At 30.9% G+C, this 19,177-nt stretch overlaps 2 protein-coding genes across 2 annotated transcripts; one reads left to right on the forward strand and one right to left on the reverse strand.

Annotated features, from left to right (window-relative positions):
* Positions 1-2,056: 2,056 nt before the first annotated feature.
* Positions 2,057-5,374, reverse strand: LOC133672314 (inositol-3-phosphate synthase 1-like). Its single transcript, XM_062092697.1, has 10 exons — positions 5,046-5,374; positions 4,847-4,915; positions 4,581-4,716; positions 4,141-4,388; positions 3,797-4,023; positions 3,579-3,694; positions 3,312-3,488; positions 3,010-3,198; positions 2,841-2,903; positions 2,057-2,501 (listed from the first exon to the last, which is right to left on the reverse strand). The coding sequence occupies exons 1-10, from the start codon at positions 5,231-5,233 to the stop codon at positions 2,382-2,384; spliced, it is 1,533 nt and encodes a 510-aa protein (XP_061948681.1). The 5' UTR covers positions 5,234-5,374; the 3' UTR covers positions 2,057-2,381.
* Positions 5,375-14,153: 8,779 nt separating this feature from the next.
* On the forward strand, positions 14,154-14,894 carry LOC133672527 (chaperone protein dnaJ 20, chloroplastic-like). Its single transcript, XM_062092959.1, has one exon. It carries the CDS (start codon positions 14,219-14,221, stop codon positions 14,735-14,737), a length of 519 nt encoding a protein of 172 aa, XP_061948943.1. The 5' UTR covers positions 14,154-14,218; the 3' UTR covers positions 14,738-14,894.
* Positions 14,895-19,177: the final 4,283 nt, after the last annotated feature.

The following is a 19,177-nucleotide window of genomic DNA, read 5'->3' on the forward strand; positions in this document are numbered from 1 at the left end:
TTGAAACAAATTGAACCTTGTTTAATTTAATTAATTAAATCATCCAAATATAAAAAGCTCTTTTTCATTACTATTTTCAATAACAATGATATTAATAATAATATTGAAAATTATTATTACTATTTCCATTAACAATGATATTAATTTTTTAAAATTAGATTTATCACTAATTTATATAGTTTATATTCATGTTGTTTTTTTCATGTTTATACTTTGTAGGAATTTGAGCAAAACAAAGGATGCTTTAGATTTCATTAGCCTTGATAACATTGACCAAACTTTATATTTAAAATATTTGTGTTAAAACATTTTACTTTCACAATATTTTGATATTTTGTTTAAGATTAATTACTCTAAGTTAAAGATCTATTTAATCTTGACTATTTAGAAATATTTTAAATTCTGAAATTATATTTGTTTGACATTGTGTTTGTATTGTATAATTTATAATTAATTTATTTTGAATTTGAATTATGTTTGTTGAATATATATATATGAACAGTACAACCCCAAAACGGCACGCCAAAACACTTCAAAACTGAAACATTCCATTTCAATTGAAAAAATAAAACACTTACTGAAACGGAATTGACAATCTTGGTTTTAAGACTCTCATCATTTCCTACAAATGGAGGGGAAAGGCAATAGAAAAATGGAGCAAATCTAGAGAGAGAAAATGTTAAAATAGAGAGAGAGAAATAAGAAAGAAAGTAAAGTTTAAGATGAGAAAAGTGAGTCAGAATGAGAGAAAAGGAAGGGAAGTAATAAGAGCAATAAAAGAAGAGAAAACCAACCTGAAATCATAAAAAACAAAAACTAAATATAAAGGGTAAAAAAGAAAATTTATTTTACTAGAAACGAGTTTATTATATATTTATATATAAAATTTATTTTTATTTGGTGCAGATAGGGGTGGTTGTTGTCTTCTAATTTATTTATATGTGTTTATTAGAGCTTGTAAATGTGATTTGTTTTATGACTTTTTAAGTTGGCTTGAATCTAAAGTGGAATATATTTATTTATTTTTTTTGTGGGAAATTTATTCTATGTTAATTATGTTTAATAGGATAAACAATTGAGGGGACAATTGATTTTCCATTATATACTTGTATTTAATGTTGTAATTCTTTGGGGGTTTCTGAATTTATAGGTTACCAAATACCAACCATATAGCAGGAGGTGCAAGAGTGTAAATTACTATACATACTAAGAAAAGTACAAGCCCAATTATATGAAAAGAGGACGAGCCGGTTCTGAAAGAAAAAAAACTAAGCCAAAACAAAACGAAATTATCGGTTAAAACCAGTTTCAGTTTTAAATTTATTTTTTTAAAAAATTTATTTTGTTGATTTTTTAGTTCAAAATTAAGAGAACAAAAAATAATCACCGTTAGACTCATCCTAAACAAAATTGAGCTCAATAGATGGAAAGAAACACTACTATATTTTGCAGAAAGTTGAATAAAAAATGAAAAAGAAACGAAAGAAAACTAGAGAACTGAAATGGTCCTTCGTTCGGTAAGAATCACATGATCTGGTGCAGAAAATTTCTCCAGGTCCACGGCATTATCTCCAACAGCCTTTGGGCATGATCGTACGATCCAAAACTTTCAGCATGAAATAATGATTAGCCCCACAAAGCACGAGCTGTCCACGTATGCGTTGACTGGTCTACCGAAAAAATTGTGGACCTTATAGATATAACCCTGAAGGGTTCAAATAATGGGGACTCCATATGTATGGCAATGGAGAGAAGAGAGCTGGGACCATTGAAATATTTTTGCCCTTTACCGTGGCACTCCATAAGGCCGGCATCAATCAATGTGTTCGTCGAATATCAAGTGACCTATCATAGAATTTAAGGTGATCAATACGAGAAACTGCTCCGTGCACCGCAGATTTGAACAAGTCCCACAGTTAAGAAAGGAGAATGCACAGTATTTCTAGAAAACGCTATACCCTCAACGGTTCTTGGTAAAGTCGAGTAAAAAACGCAAAAACATGGATCCCTAACAAGGTAATTAGAAGAAAAAAGGTCCAAAAAGGAAGAGAACAACTTTGGTAAAGTATAGAATGATATTACTTGATTTTGCTCCAACAAACACAGCTCATGGACTGTTTTCATATATATATATAGATCATCTATTTCCCATAGAAAAAGGTGCTTGGTCATCAAGAGCCAAAGCAATCGGGCTACGTGAGCTCCGTAAAATAAACAGCAAAATCCATACATAAAACATTAATGAAAATATAACACAAATATTACATTACAGAAAAAAGGGCATCACTTAACCACGGGATTAGTGAAAGAGAAAGGGAAACTGGGTGGTTGTTTTTTGTTCCTGAACCAAACTACGTCCACTGTTATCTTCTTCCACTAGCTCACTTGTATTCCAAAATCATGTTGTTCTCAGGAGCTAACCCAACACAAGCTCTCAGTATGTTCTCAAGCATTGCACGCTGCTTTGACAGAGCATTCACCACTGGTGTGCCTGGTGGAACCTGTTTATTTATTTTTTTCACGTTACATACAAGTTAGTCATAAGCCACCAGTGATAAAGACAATAAATCTGATGGTATTAAGATAATCTGACAGAGACAAAGAGAATCCTCTTAACCAAGTCTAGATTCCCATGATTTCATTTACACGTAGTTACTAAAGACTAAAGTAATCCAACAACTTGCGTCAGAGCGAGTTCATTGGCATGAACAACATAAATGAAGTTGGTGGCTTTTTTGTCGGGTCAAAAAAACTAAACCCGACTCCACATTTCCCTTCATTTCACTGAGAGTTACTAATACAACCCAAAAAAAGCAGTAGTTTAAAAGAGTAGAACTTACAAGAGGAGCCTTTGTAAGGTAACTGAGAATAGTAGCAACAGGGTGGAATGAGTGGAACTTGCCCTACATAGAAGGAAATTCATATCAGTACAAGTCAATCCACAAAGAATCTACTTAGTTTGCTCAACAAAATCAAACAGGATTAAAAGTTCAGTTTAAGAAAACACACCTCTGCTTCACCTTTGAACTGGATCCTGGTGCTAAGCTCTGCAAGAAGAACCAAATCCAGGATGATTGGTGCAGCCAAGAGGGAGTCTTCACAGGTGTTGTGCATCACAATGGTGTTTTGGCCACCCATGAATATCTCTGAGGTGTACTCATCCATAGCTCTCTTGCTATCTCCAACATATGGCACATACTATACAAGTGACACGCACACAGAAAAGAGCAAAAAAGTAGATTAGCATTGCAAGAGTAAGAACTGAAAATTAAAACCAAAGGTAACGGTATAACAAAAGTGAGATTAATTACCTTGATGACTACAACATGGTCAGGGTGTTCACCAGGCTCATACAGAATTCCATTGCTAGAGACCATGTCATCAACAACATTGCTCTTGGAGATTTCTTTGGAGCGGAAGGTTTGAGGTGCTGAGAGGTTCATGCCATCATTGTTTCCCAGATGGTTGTAACTCACTATTGACGTTGGCTGAATCATCACAATCACAAACACCCCCATCAGTTCAACACGATTAGCACAAAAAGTTATATAATTCCGCTTTCTTAATATATTATATACCTTAATACCGGCCCCAACAAGGAAATCAACCAGCACAGATTTCATCTTGGTCTGACCACTCTTAAAGTCATCTCCACCAATCAAACTGTTCCTCTTAATAGCCAGATCAATAAGTCCTGTAGTTATCAGGAACGAAACAAGGTTAAACTTCTAAACTTTCTTAATAGCCAACAATATTAGGCCTTCCAAACAGATGATGGGATTTTACGGTTAAGAACCTGGAACAAAAGTGTTTTGTGGGCTTCCATTGATGAAAGGTATATTTTCATTAATACAAGCCAGGGCAAACAAGGTTGATGGAGATATCTCTGCTTCATCCTTCTCCACAGCATCCAGGAGGTTCTCCATGGTGTCATTTAGCCCCACAACAATATTACTGTACCTCTCTGTGTTGGCAGTCCACAACACAACAACCTTGTCCACCTTGTTTTTCTCCTTAAATTCCCTAGTTAATTATAAAAATGCATGATCGCAACAATTATTTTTCCATATAAGGAAGAAGAAACCTTTTTTTTTTTTCCAATCACAGAACCAGAAAAGGTCCCAGTAATTAAAATGCTACCTGATGTCTTCCATAATTTTCTGAACTTGTTCTTTCTTGGTGCCTTTGATGACATTGTTAGCACGTGAGCCTTGATTGGCAGCAATGAAATCAGGGTCGTAAATTCCAGGGAGTGGTACCATGGATTCCATGTAGGGCCTCAATTGCTTTTGCAAGTCAATATCGAAAACCTTGGCCCTCGCCATGGCATCTGCTAAGTTCATGTCACTTATGTCCCATCCCCCAAATACAATGTCATCTGGGTTCACCTGTATTGTTTTTTAACGTTTCAATATTAATATCACAATAATTCTTTTCTCTCTCTTTTTTTTTTTTTTTTGCTTAAAAAAGTCATTGTTGATTATCATAATAGTTTAGAATTATTCATGAATTAACTTAAGATATTCTTAAAAATTGGAGAGCAAAGCACGGTACATAATAAATGTTAGACATATGTATACCATGGGGAGCAAGCTCTTGAATGGAGCATAAATCTCCTCTCCATTGAAAGACCCAAGTCTGATGCTTGATGCCTGGGTAAGTGATCCAAAGTAATTGGCTTGCTGCACCTTGTCCTTAGTTGCCCAGGAGATTCCTCTGCAAGGCATTCAACAACCCACATCATAAAATTAATTAAAAATCCTACCATCCAAAAGAACCCAACTTTACGTCCTTAATTCATAGCCAAACTTAAATAAAAAAACAACAAAGAAAAACATGAACTCACTCTTTGTTGGCAATAACACCCCCAGTGAGAGTTGAACCATTGTTTCCTCCCCACCCCACAAGCATAACACTGCCAGGACAAAAAATTAAAACAACATTTCAAGATTTTAAGATCAGCCCACAAAAGATTAGCGCGCGCGCACAAAAAAGAAAAAAAGAAGAAAAAAATGAAGAAAGGGGCTTGGTATATAGGTGCGAACCCTAGTTTGGGGACACGAGTATCAGTCTTGAATTCATATTGAACAGTTTTGGGCTTGACAGTCCATTGATAAGAACCATTTCTGTTCTCATGAACAAGTTCAGTGGTTTCGTAGTTGTACACGGAATGAATCTCATCCTCTATGTACTTAACGTTAGGACTCTCAACCTTAAACTTCTCAATAAACATTTTTGCTTCCTTTGCTATAGAAAAGAAAAACAAATATCACGAGATCAAAGAATGAGAAAACAAAAATGGAAACCAAGACTGCGATGGCACTAATCTTATCTAGCCTCTGAGCCTTTCTTTCTTGTGCTCCATCAAGAGCCACCCCTGGCGGTCTATAAATAGGGGAAAGGAAATGAGAAATCTTCCCGACACGTGGGGTCACGCTAGGATGTGGGCCTAGGGGACCCAACATTACTTTTGTTTTTGTTTGCACAGTGGTCTCAACTATCAAGGAAAAGAAGGGTTGTGAGTGTTTGTCAGTGGTTTTTTTTTATATATATATTAAAATAATATTTTTTCATTTTTTAATTTATTTTTTATATTTTTAAATAAAATAAAAAAATAAATTTAAAATAAAAAAATATTTTTCAAATTTCCATGAAACGACACAAACTGCGAAAATTGGTGAGAGAAGACAAAAGAAGAGTGATGGGACCGCACGTATGAGAGTGACACGTGCGAGAATACAAAGACAAGTGGCTGCACTTTCAACGTGGCATCATCCTCTGAGTGCCAGATTTTCTTTCTTGGTGGGGTCCAAAAAATAAAAGGCCCTCAGAATTGTTTCTAATTATCAAATTATTCCACGCACGGATATGGATGGTAGTGTGACGCAAAGTATCTAGTTGGTCATATCCTAACTGGGGCGTTGCAAGGACGCGCCTGTTAGACGTTTGAGGATAGAATTTTCGCAACTGCCATGTAGATATATAGGCGAGGTTTTAGCTATCTCTCTCTCTAGATTTTGTTTTGTTAGTTTAAATGGAGAAAAGTTATTTACCTTTTGGGCCCTAAGATTTAAGCTTGTTTTTTAAGTTGTTAACCTTTTGGGCCGGGCTACCTTTCCTTGATTAGGGCTCTTTAGTTTTAGGTCTTAACAAATACGAGGTTGATGGGTATGGACGCAGACAGTTGGAGGGTCAGGATCACGTGATATTATCCAAAGGACAATCATTAATCAACGACCACTAAAAGTGGTCTGTGGTGGTCTGGTGGACGTGAGCTCTGTGAGCATGAGTGGCTCTCCTCTCAGCATAAAAGCATAAAGGAAAACCAGGACCCCAGTCACCCATGTTAGTGGGACCCTCACATTCTTGCAGGTTAATTGGCCACATAGCATTTCACCAGATAAGGGCAAATTTATATTTAATTTGCATTCAAAAATAAAAATAATGACTAATATTATATCAAATTAAAAAACGTGTTTCTTGCAGGTAATTTATCACTTTCATCTCATAGAGATCACACAAGAGGTTTTGTTGTTTCACTTTCAGCGGAAAGGCTCGAACACGAGACCATAGAGGGAGCAAACCTTTTGGTCTTAAACTCTTACCACTGAATCATTACCTAAATGATTCTATTTTTGTTTTTTTAGTTTGCTTCATGGCTGCAGCAGCTGTTTTTCTTTTCTCTAAATTAGTTTTCCCACCTCGTTATGAAAAAAATAGTTAATTATAAGCAATTAAATAAACCTATATTTTGTATGATCTTGATTTTTAAATTAATTTAAGTTGTTTTTTTCAATTTTTTATTTAGAAAAAGATCATAAATAACAAAATTGATTCTATTAAAGATTTTAACTTTTAAATTTTTTAACTCGTGCTAACTTTTTTGTTGAAAAACTATTTTTTACTAAATATATCTCTTTCACAAGTTATTTTTAAAAAATAAATTTTGAATTATAATTTAAAGTAGAAAACCATTATCCATAAGCCATACCATTGGGATATATTGTGTTTAAGAAGGGTTTTTTTTTTTTGGATAAGCCAAGGGAATTCCTAAAAATCAAAACACCGAAGAGAGAAAACCAAGGCCAAAAAAAAAAAAAGAGCTAGGGAGCAGCTTAGAAGAAAAGAAAAGAACAAAGAAAATAATTATTTTCTATTTCGTTTGAAGGAACACAATTAATCGTGAATTTATTGATTGAGGTTGCCTATGAAGTGATGATGCCATTTCACAGCTTGAGGAGAAAAACTTCTTAAATATTAAATTAATATTCTCTTTTATACAATCTCAAAGAATAAAGAGTTAAAAATCTGAAAAGACTACGGGGAATAAATTTTTTGTATTTTTTTTTTAGTTTTTCACTTTTATACTTTAGAATTATACATTCGTACACATTATCTTTACATTTCTACCTACTAACATTTATAAAATATTATCATAAATACAATCTAAATTCAAGTTTAAAATCTCGAACTTGGTTCATGATCGGTTTATGTTTTATTAGTTATTGGATTAGACCTGATTTTTTCATAAGAAATGAGTCTAGTCTACATATTTAAATATGAAGATATTATAAGAAGTAATTGTTTTATTTACTTATATATATTTATATAGGGACATAACTTATATGAATGAAGAGATAAGTTTTATTATTGAAAGAATATATATAGTGATTTTTTTTTCTTCTATCATCTTAAATTTTTTATATTAATTTAACAAGATTTACAAAGATATTTATACATGAATGACTTATGTTTTATCCTGGAGTAAAAAATATTTTCTTAACAATACTCTTAAAATTGGGGGAAAAAATAATAATTTGGTCTTCTCTTAAAAAATAAAAAATAAAAAATAAAAAATAAAAATAAAGTCTACCTTTTGTATGTTTTGCCTAATTTTCCACAAACTTTAGTTCCAGTGGTTTCTATCATGATTTTGATTGCACGAAACACGTTTTGATCCCAAATTATTTTATACTCTGTGATTGAACTGTGCCACGGCCCTACATGCCCAAAATTCTAATATCCTTGATCCTTCAATTTATTTTGTCGACAATTATTTCTTCTTCTTCTTTTTCCAAAGTCATGCACGTACAAAAAAAAATCAATTATTAAATATTCTATTTAGAGCAATGCTTTTCATTTTGAATTATTTCTTGTAATAATATCAATTATTTGATGGTTATAAATTAAGAAATTAAACCTATCCGAGAAAACCATTTCAGCATTAAAAAAAAAAACTCTAAAAATAAATATAAATAGCAAAGTCCTTTCACTCTCAGCAACTATCAAGTTAGTCAAATGAGAAGTTTCGTTGTACCTAACTATTTAATTTAAAGCGATAGTTACGAAAGAAAATTAATTGTTTTTTTAGCATTGACGTTGAACTTGTTTTTTTTTTTAATTTAATTTTAATTTTTTTATATTTTTAAATTATTTTAATGGGTTGATATTAGAAATAATTTTTTTAATTTTTAATTTTTAATTTTAAATAAAAAATATATTTTAGAAAACAAATTGAACTGCACTTACAAAAAAAAATAAAAATGGATGCATCACAATTAAACAAATTTGACCATCATCATGGGTCATTACCAGAACGAACAACATCAAAGAATGAGCATCTTGCTGTGGAAAAGTTGATCACATCTTATATACGTTTCCACGTGGTACCACTCTTTCACTGACATGTTGCTGTCGTCTTGACTAGTCTATTAAATTGAAGAGATGGACTTGTATTTCTCCACGCCCTTCCTTTATAAGGCGTTCACTGTATCATTGGATTTCATGTGATAACCAAACTGCGCTTGTAGGATTTTATAATATATATATATATATATATATATATATATATATATATATATATATACATTGCAGGAATTATCCATAATCATCTCTCATTATCTCTTCAAAAGTTTGAACTTTAAACTTCTTGGTGGAAATATCAGATCTTAACAAATTCATATTATTTTGCGAGGATTTTCAACCAACCAACCAACCAACTAATAAGTAGCGATAATTCAAGGCTTATCACCTTGCACATCTCGTGGATTTGCTGGAATCCTGTCAGCAAAAACCAGGAACTACTTGTTTCTATCAAGGGCCCTCGAACTCCATCATGAGTTTGTAGCCCAAAATAGGCCACAGATCATTATTCGGGCTGAATCCATTTGCATGGACATGTTTTTTACATCAATGGAGGCCATGTCTTAAATCCTATATCTTAAATCATTAGGTCCACAATTTCCCCCATCACATTGCATTACTTGGCAAAACACTAGACGTGGGAAACTGTTCCCTTTCTCATATTTGACAGCGGACTTCTATAGTAATTTTTTCATTTTGATAATCAAACTTTTTTTCTTATCAACTATATCCTTTTGTGATCAAATTAAAGGTCAATTGTTTCTATTTTGTAAAGGAATGACAAAATTAAAAGACATAAGACCAATATGAAAAATATGGATGAACTAGAAGACTATTTCAAAATTAACTAAAAAAGTGAACTATTTTTTCTCCCTTAGTAGTTTGCAACATTTTCATTTCCCATCCCTTTTTTTTTTTAATACACATTTAGTGTGTGTTTTGTATTATGGTACATGATGCTTTTCAAATGAGTTTTTTCACTTGAAAATGTATTAAAATAATTTTTTATAGATATTTTTATATCAGCACATCAAAATATCATAAAATACTAAAAATACACTAATTTTATGCCTTTTCATGCCAAATGCACTTAATTGCAGTTTCAAAGGCAAAAACAAACAACTTTGTAGTCCAAAACTTCATTTCTTTTATTTTTTAGTCATTTGTTTGAGACAAGAGAGAGAAAGTCACATGACTTTTATGGTAGATATTCGACAACCAAAATGGTTGCTCTTTGTGTCAACGAGTTCCATTTGATGAGAAGAGTTTCACTAAAATTTTAGTGTATTTTTCATCTCCAAATTACCTGAAAAAATAGATTTGACATTGGAACGCTCTTTGGTTTTGGGTTGATTTGTTGCTTTTGGATTGTTTTTGGGTTATTTGGAGGCACAAACAAGTTTATTTGGATGGTCGCTATTGTATTTTTAGGTAAAAAAATGGTTGAAATGGATTTTTTAGGTTTGAAACACTTTTGACCCAACTTTCTAGTGACATTTGGTTATTGAAATTTGAGCAGAACAGACAACACGTTGATTGTTGTTTTGTTTCTCAAAGAATTCAGAGGTAAATAATAAGTCATTTTCCCCTAAAAGAAAGGAAAAAAATAATTAAATAGGCCAGGCACGTGGGCTGCCTCAGGTCGCACAATTAAGCCTTTTTTCCTGGTATTTATTTATTGATTTTTTCCCAACTTAATCCTTCATGATTGGATCTTTATTGATTTTTCTTACTTAATTTTTTTTTTTCAATTTTATCCTTTAATATTTTATTGATTTTTAATCGGGCAATGCTATTTGTTTTGGTTTGATATTTGTAGATTTATCGCGATCTCAAGCAAACACCCTGGTATTTAGTTGGTTTTCAATTTTGCGAGATTTTTTTTATCTTATAATTAAACAAAAAAATCTAAAAAAAATGTTCAACCTGATCGAGTTCATGACCCAAGTTATAAGTTTGACCGGTTAACTATGGTTGGTTAAGAATTGAAATCCATAATGTTTTTTGCTTGGATAAATAATTCTCAATTTTTTAATTAAATGAATGCATAAACTTTTCAATTTACTATTAAGATTTTTTATATAAAAAATACATCGGAAATGTTGTCATATTTCTTTTGTATTGAAAAACAAATTATTTGACCCATAGTAAAGCACGAGTAAAATAGCTAATAATATAAAAAAATGATTGGCATTTTCATTGTAACACCACTAATATTTTTTTCAATTTGATTCTCAATTTTTTTTCCTTTTCAGTTGCATGCTTTTATTCCCAAATTAATGATCAATTTGAAAAAATGTATTAAAAAGAGAAAAATTTAAAAGAAAGGGACCAAATGTAAAACAAGGAGAAACCCAAGGGCAATAGGGGGAAAAGTTTATTTTTCATATTTATACTTTTCTTTTTCTACCTTTATGGTTCCTATATTTTTTGTGATTTCAATTTTGATCCAAAAAACTCATTTATTTTACATTTAAGTTCTTGAATTAGAGAGATGAGAGAGAAACTTACCTAAAAACAATAAGGAGAGAGAAAACAACCGGTCTGGCCTTTTCTCGATAACAAAACTTGCCACTCTTTATGTTAATGAGTTCTATTCGATGAGAGAAGTTTAATGATGATAGATTTTTCCTATAAACTTACTTGAAAAAGAAGAGCCAACTCCGTTATGAATTTTTGTTGGTTGATGTTAGTATTTTTTAAGTTTTTTAGTGTGTTTTGAGATTGGTAAGTGGTTTAGAGAGTTTTTTTAAAACGATTTATAGATATTTTTATAATCAATTTATGGCCTAAAAAACCCCTTCTCTTAATTTTTCAACCACAACAATTGGTTTAAGGCCTATTGGGAAGCTTGTCTTAGCCTAATGCCTCTAGGATTTTTTAAAGGCTCAGACACACGGCCATCTATGCCAGGATAATTGGCCTAAAATTAGTTTTTTATTTTTTTTTTATTTTTTTTAAACATTGATTTTTTATATTTTTTTATTAGTATTTTTTTCAGTTTTATTCTTTGATATTTAATTGTTTTTAATATTTTTTTATTATATAATTAAATAAAAAAACTTATTGGATCGAGTGGAGTCCATGACCCGAACCATAAATTTGACGAGTTATCCGGAATTGACTCGGATTAATCCAATATATCTTTAAAAATTTGACCCACTAAACCATGTTTAATTACAATACTAAATAATTTCTCCTGATAAATATATTTTCTTTTTTATCTTGAAAGAATATTTAGTTTGACGCACGAGAAGAAACCTAGTGGGTCTACAAGCCCTGAATGTTTTTCACCCTTACATATTAGAATTGGTTGACGAGGAAAAACCCAACTTTGTACTTAGGACTTTCATATATCCTGAGCTAAGTCTTGACCTTTGTGCTAATTCTTGTATCCTGTAGATCCATTTTTCTTGTAAACTCATGGATTTAAACAATTTTGAACCTTCATAACCGAGATTTTAACGATAACTTAAAACATAGAAAATTAATTTTTAGATTATATTGTAATAATGTTCTGCATATTTCAATTTTTTTATTTTTATCATTACTAGTTATGGTTAATAGAATAAATTTCATACAGTAGTCTCACTGGAAAGTGAAATCTTTTCCATATAGAAAATTATCATAAAAACCAATTTTAGAATTTAATTTAACAATTTAAATTTTTAGGTTGATGATTTTTTAAGAATTATTTTTTTACCATAAAATAGACAGGATTAATATTTGGTATTCATATTTTCTAACTAACATGCATTACGCTAAAACCATTTAGATCTACCCATTGCTGGGTTTAAATAACCATAATTCATAATAAATAACCAAGTGCATCTATAACTTAATCTCTTGAATTTCTCGAACAGTGTTTTAGAAAAACATTTGTTGTTTTTTTTTCTATATCCCAAATGCATTTTGTAATAATTTAAATTCTTAGAGGAAAATCAAAATATGTTAATAAAATAACGGTCAACTAAAAGCAAGGGATCGAGTTATAGCTTTTAAAACACAAAGGACTAAATTATAATCACGTTCAAAAGCGAGGGATAAAGAACAATATACTCTCTACTGATTAAACTTATAATGCCCTAGTTGTCCTTGTATATCGTGATTGAGCCTAGCCAGCTGCATTTCCAAGTAAGAATATTCAATTTTAATAATGCTTTGCCATTGCTAATTTCATTCAGGCATGTTCCCAAGTGGCCAAGTCCCGACCAAATCCACAGGACGGCTATACAAGAGGCCAAGTCATATATGTTAAATATAAAAAAATAATAATAACTTAATTGTTTAGATTTTAAGTTTGGTTTATAATGATCATGAGTTTAAGTCCTTTTAGAATCATTAAAAATTTATATTGTTGTTAATTTTAGGTTTTATAGAATTAATCGAGATACACGTAACTAAACTAATCATATATCTATATTAAAAAAAAAAACCTGGTGATGGTCAGTACTGTGACTTTCCTGTGCACTGATTTCTTTGCATCGAAGCTCAGAAAAGAAAATAGAAATATAAATATCGGTGTTTTCAATTTTGGGTTGAATACGAAAAACAATATACTTTTGGACCTATTAAAACATATAATATTTGGATTAATTAATAATTAATTAGTACAATGTAGTTGACTAACAATTTGTGCACCATACAGCTGATTTCGGTCTGAAAAATTATTAATTAGAGAGTATACGTGAGTTTTTAGCCTTTTCGATTGAGTTTTTTAAACGTACAAGGTGCGTTGAAAATAGTTGATTGCCTAGAATAAACGCGAGAATTCTCGACACCGAAACTTGGCCGGCCGGCCAGCAGAAAACAGAACTAAGGTGCAATCTATACTTCTATACATATTTCTATTGTGTTTTTACCTGATATTCAGATCCTGTTTATTTTATATTTTGAAAACATTTTTGAAAAAATTGATTTTTTTAAAATTTTTTAAAATTGTTTTAATATTTTAATGTCAAAAATAAATTTAAAAAATATTATTTTAAAATAAAAAATATAGATATTTAGATATTGGAGAGCCCGGATGGAATTTGACCACCTTGTAAATAACATAGAAAATTAGTGTGTTGCCATCTTCGCGCGCGTGTGTATATATTATTTGGTGGACCCACATATCTTTTAGGATCTCTACTGTCGTTTACATTTATAATATTCATGCAAAATGTTGTCGTTCCTGTGATTTCTTGTGGTTGATGGACTCGTGTTGGAATAGTCATCCTAGGAATCTGCTTAATTTCCATGGACAAATTAACTTGCACAAGGTCAGTCTAAAACAAAAAACTTTGAGAGAAAGGTAAGGCCATCAAGAAAAATCATTATTAATTAATTAATTAATATAAACAAGCAAGAATACGTAGGGAAGAACGACGACGAGGACGACTCCAGGCCAAAATTGCAGTCAACGGCACCCTTAATTTCTACTCAAAACGCTGAAAATACAACCGCGTTTTAAGCATATATATATATATAGATACACACACACACACACAAGCCCTTCACTTCTTCCACTCACAGCTTACAAGCTATTTACGATCGCTAATTCTCTCAGACTCGGGCGGGCTCCGAAATTCAAATGGAGATGTCCCTGCAAGTAAGTCCTAGGACAGCAAATAAGTTTCCAATTATGATGAAGAAATGGTCAAGGCAAAAATCCTATAAGCACAGGACAATTTTATGCAAGACGACGACTAACGAGGTAGCATTTCGAAAAAAGATGAACTTCTATGAAGTTCTTTCTCTTGGATCTCAGAATGTAGGGTTTGATGAGATAAAGAAAGCTTATAGAAGCATGGCTCTGCAATACCACCCGGATGTGTGTCCTCCCTCAGCAAAAGAAGAGTCTACAAAGCGATTTGTTGAGCTTCAAAAGGCCTATGAGACATTGTCCGATCCAATTGCTCGTAGAATGTATGATCACGAGTTGGGTATGGTTAATTCTGTAGGATTTGCGTTTGAAGGGCTTCCATCGGAGGATAGGAAGAACAGTTTTCCAAGGGAAGTGTGGGAAAGGCAACTGCATGGATTATATCAACGATCATATGCCCGAGTGGAGAGGAGGAACAATGGATGTACTCATGTTAAAGTTATTTAACTTTTTATTTATTTATTTATGGTTGATATTAATTACTTTATTCTTACTGTAATATGTAGATTGTTCTCTAACAAGAACTTGTATAAGGAAAATTCGTTGCTGATGGAAGTTGCTGCCGAACCCAACTCATAAGCGAAGGCTATTTTGATTTTTTTTTTATTTGGAGTATAGTAATAGTTGTTTTTAAATATTTTTTTATTTAGAAATATATTAAAAAAATATTTTTTTATATTTTAAAAATTATTTTTAATATCAGCACATTAAAATAATTTGAAAATATAAAAAAATAAATTTAAATAATTTTTTTTAAAATTTTTCATGAAACATGATTTAAACATGCGTTTCCAAAACAATGTATTCCAAACCCTATTCACCTTTTCATTTCCGAAAAACGGGGTTTCAGAGCTCCTGCACTCATGTCAGATTGGAAAACCAATTTCTCTAGGAAATATTACGACTTACTAATTCGTGTAATGATTTATAGGAAATATTAATAGAGAGTACGTGTTTGACTTATGAAAAATGTTATGCATACAAATTAAGAAAATTTATTACCCATTAATTAAGAGTCCATTGGACCAATATATATATAGAGAAAAGATAACGAGAGTGGATTATGCAAATATTAAATGATTTATCAAACATAAAAAGGAGTAATTGTCACATCATTTTATGTGAGGTTTTGTGCGATTTGTTTATAAGTATACCATTGCTTTTGATTCATAGCTTAAATCTTTCTTATTTCGTTAAATAATTATTTAAAAAAAACATAGTATTAAAATCTTTTTAGTGTAGTAGTTAAGAATTTGCTCATATAATGTAGTATTCAAAACTTTAACAAATCCAAAGTTTGATCAATATTATTGGGTCGTTTTGATAATATTGTAGAAAACTTGTTTTTTTTTTAAAAAAAAATAAAAACATAAAAAGTAAACAATCAATTGTTAAAATATTTTAAATCCAAAATTTTTTTTTTCTAAAATCTTGATAGAATCATTAGTTTTTATATTTTGTAATAAAAAAAATAAATTTCTCTGTTTTGTTTTTAAAAAAATTGAAAAAAATAATAATTATTATAGCGATAAATGATGCATTAATATCTCTACTGTTTATTTTCTTGACGAATTAAGGACCTCAATCCAACCCAGGCCCAGGGAGATTGTTTATTGGGCCCAACATATATACGTTGAGCTAGATGCCCTAATCAATATATTGGACTCTAATAATGGACTGGTCATAGGCTCCATGTACACAGGGCCCATATGTTGAAATGAATTTCACAGCTATTTCTTATAACCGAAGAGACCTCCAGCTCTATTGAAACAAGTTTCCATTTTACACATTAAAATTGTATGGTTCTTCTTCGAGTCCTGAGGATTTATGGTTCTACGTTTCTTGCCGTGAGGAATTCAGCAATCGCGAGAAGCAACCATTGTTTGAAACCCTGAATCTGAAAGCTCCAAAACTTAACAGAGTAGAAGTATATAGGCAGAGGTTTGAATGAAGTAAAATGGATTCTTGCAACAATGCTGTGACATTCTATTTCAATCTATGTGTTTAGGAAAAAAGGAAATATATGTGTTTATATATATATATATATAGTGCAAGTACTTGGCATTGAGATCTACATGGCACCTTTTTTTGTTAAGTGAAAAAAGGAAATACAAAAAAATATGATGGCGAAATGATTGGAGATTTATCTCACTTGACAAAACCGTTAGCTTAGGATGAATCTAATTAATTATGGGGAAAAGAGATAGAATAAGGAGTCTCTTTCATATATTTATGTAAATTAACATATTATTAGCATTATCGAACATTAATCACTGCATCATGGTGGCATTGGAAAATCTTTCTACACTTTTCAGGAGAGGAAATGTCTCCATGCATAAATATGTCAACATTAATGTAGAAATTGCTGCCTTAAGAAGCAAGCAAGAGATGGAGAGAGCCGCCGTACGTGGGAGTTTGCTGGGCATGAAAAGCTTCATTAAAGCAACGTTTCACATAGATGATCCTGATATTTAGGCTTCATTTAGCTTTTCCCATCACTTGTTTGCTTGTGACTTAACTTATTCTTATGGTGATCAATCGTTTTCTTGTATTCACCGTACGTCGTTTCTCAGCGACAAACCCAAAACACTCTCGAGATTTTAATATAAATTAAGGAAAACCGTAAGGAAACTGTCAGGATAAAGCTCCCATTGTTTCTCTTAGTTCTTAGCTCCACCGCCCAGAAAAGAGGAGGAAGAAAAACTTGAGAGAACAAGATTAAAAGGATGTGTTTTAACCTAGGTTACAATTTTAAGAATGGAAAGCTTGTTCGTTTCATGAAGGAAAGTGATCGCGATGATGGAGAGGAGGAATGCAAGGGCTTGCTGTTGAAGGAGATTGAGAGATGGAAGAAGCAGCAAGAGAAGTCAAGTGCTCCTGTAGAAGCATCATCCACATCCACCACTACTCCCTCAAAGTGCAATAACCATTAATTTAATCTCTTCTTGATATTTCTCTCCTCTTTTTATTTTTATTTTTTTTGGTGATGTATATTTAGTGATTTCCATGCATAGCCATCTCCATTTCTTATTGATTTTGCTCAAGGAGGTGCAATATTATCATCACTTCACATTGTGTAAGTAAGCCTGTTGGTGGGACGGTGGGTGTGTGTGTTTTTCTCTGATCTCTCTCAATATTCTTCTTTTGCAAACCTTATTTTCTTTTTTAATTTATGGTAATATGCATTTACGGAATTAGTTTCATTTTTTGCATCCATGATAGTAATATAATAATTTACACTTTTTTCTTATAATATGTAGTGTATATTCAAATTTGAAATGAAATTAATGATTTTTTTTGTTTATATTATAATTTTGTAACTATGATCTATATATGCAATCAAAATTCATGTTTTAGTCCGCCTCGTTTTCTCAAAAATTAAAATAAAATTAAAAAATATAGTCCATCTCATTATATATATATATATATATATATATATATATATATATATATTTTCTCTCTACCGACATAGTTGAAGTGTTGAATTGTTCGATTACTGCATGTAATGGTTGTGGGGAGTCCATAAATCATTGGATAAGTATCAAATATATTACTAAATTATTGTAGCATTTTCAAGTTTGCATCTAAATTATATTTTGTGTTAATTTTATTTAGTAAACTATTTCGATTTCTCAATTAATGTTTTTTTGTTAAAATACTTAGTAGAAAATGCTAATTTTCTGTGAATTTTATATATTTTTTAAAAATTTAATAAATAATTCACTTTGAATGAAAATATATATAAAAAATAAAAATAGATCTATTATATATATATATATATAAACCAACAGATTACTCAGACGTTGACAAGTTTTATTCATGTCCACACACAATGGGCCTTACATATGCCTAAGGGCCACGGGCGATCCAAGTGGCCTAACATTTCATTTCAAACTATTGCTTCGTGCAAGTGATTTGATAACGGCAAGCTGATTTGATGTAAAAGGTTGTCAGCATGTTATTATTATGATTGTTTTTTAAAATATTTATTATTTAAAAATAAATTAAAATAATATTATTTTATTTTTTTTAAATTATTTTTAATATTAGCATATAAAAAAAATTAAAAACATTAAAAAAATTATTAATTTTAAAATAATAAAATTTTTAAAAATACAGATTAAACGTGTTTCCAAACTGTTTCAGATCTAATTTTTCGTTACTGCAGTTTTCCTCCACTCTATTCTTTTTTTGTAACTCTTTTTTTTGGTTATTTTCATTTACGATGAATTACCATTATTTTCTTTGTTGCAATGGAATTGCGGCAGATAATCGAAGTTTCCATTTTCTTTTTCCAAGCTTTTCTTATTTTTATTTATGAAATATGAGACGAAATTTATAAAATATTCCGGGGACAGAATTTTCCATCTTAACTAATTTATTGGCCAAGGTTTTTCCTACCGGATTGTTTGATGGCAAAATTGTTTTGCTATAGATTTTGTGCGTTTAGTGATGGGAATTATGTGAATATTGATAATTTTTCTATTTTTTTTTATTAAAAAAATATTCAATGTGCTAGAAGAAAGTTATAGTTAACGTCTGCATTGTCATCAAGAGATTATTATTATGTTTTAACCTGTACAACTATGAAACCCATATACATATACAATATCATTTTGTGTGTTGTAGGTCAGATGAATATTATTTTTATATAAAAAAATATTTATGTATTGTTAAAATAATTTTTAATAATTATGAATTTAAAATATGATAAATGTTGAACGATATCTTTTTTAAATATTGATACAACGACGTATTGAATGATTTTTTTTTTAAATACTGAGACGATAACGTATTAAATAATATATTTTTAAAAAATATTAAAACAATAATATATATTAAATCGACTCGGGGTTAAATCTACAAGTGATCATGAGATAGTAATAA

The sequence above is a fragment of the Populus nigra genome, chromosome 14 (genome assembly GCF_951802175.1).
Source record: "Populus nigra chromosome 14, ddPopNigr1.1, whole genome shotgun sequence".
Taxonomy (NCBI): Eukaryota; Viridiplantae; Streptophyta; class Magnoliopsida; order Malpighiales; family Salicaceae; genus Populus; species Populus nigra.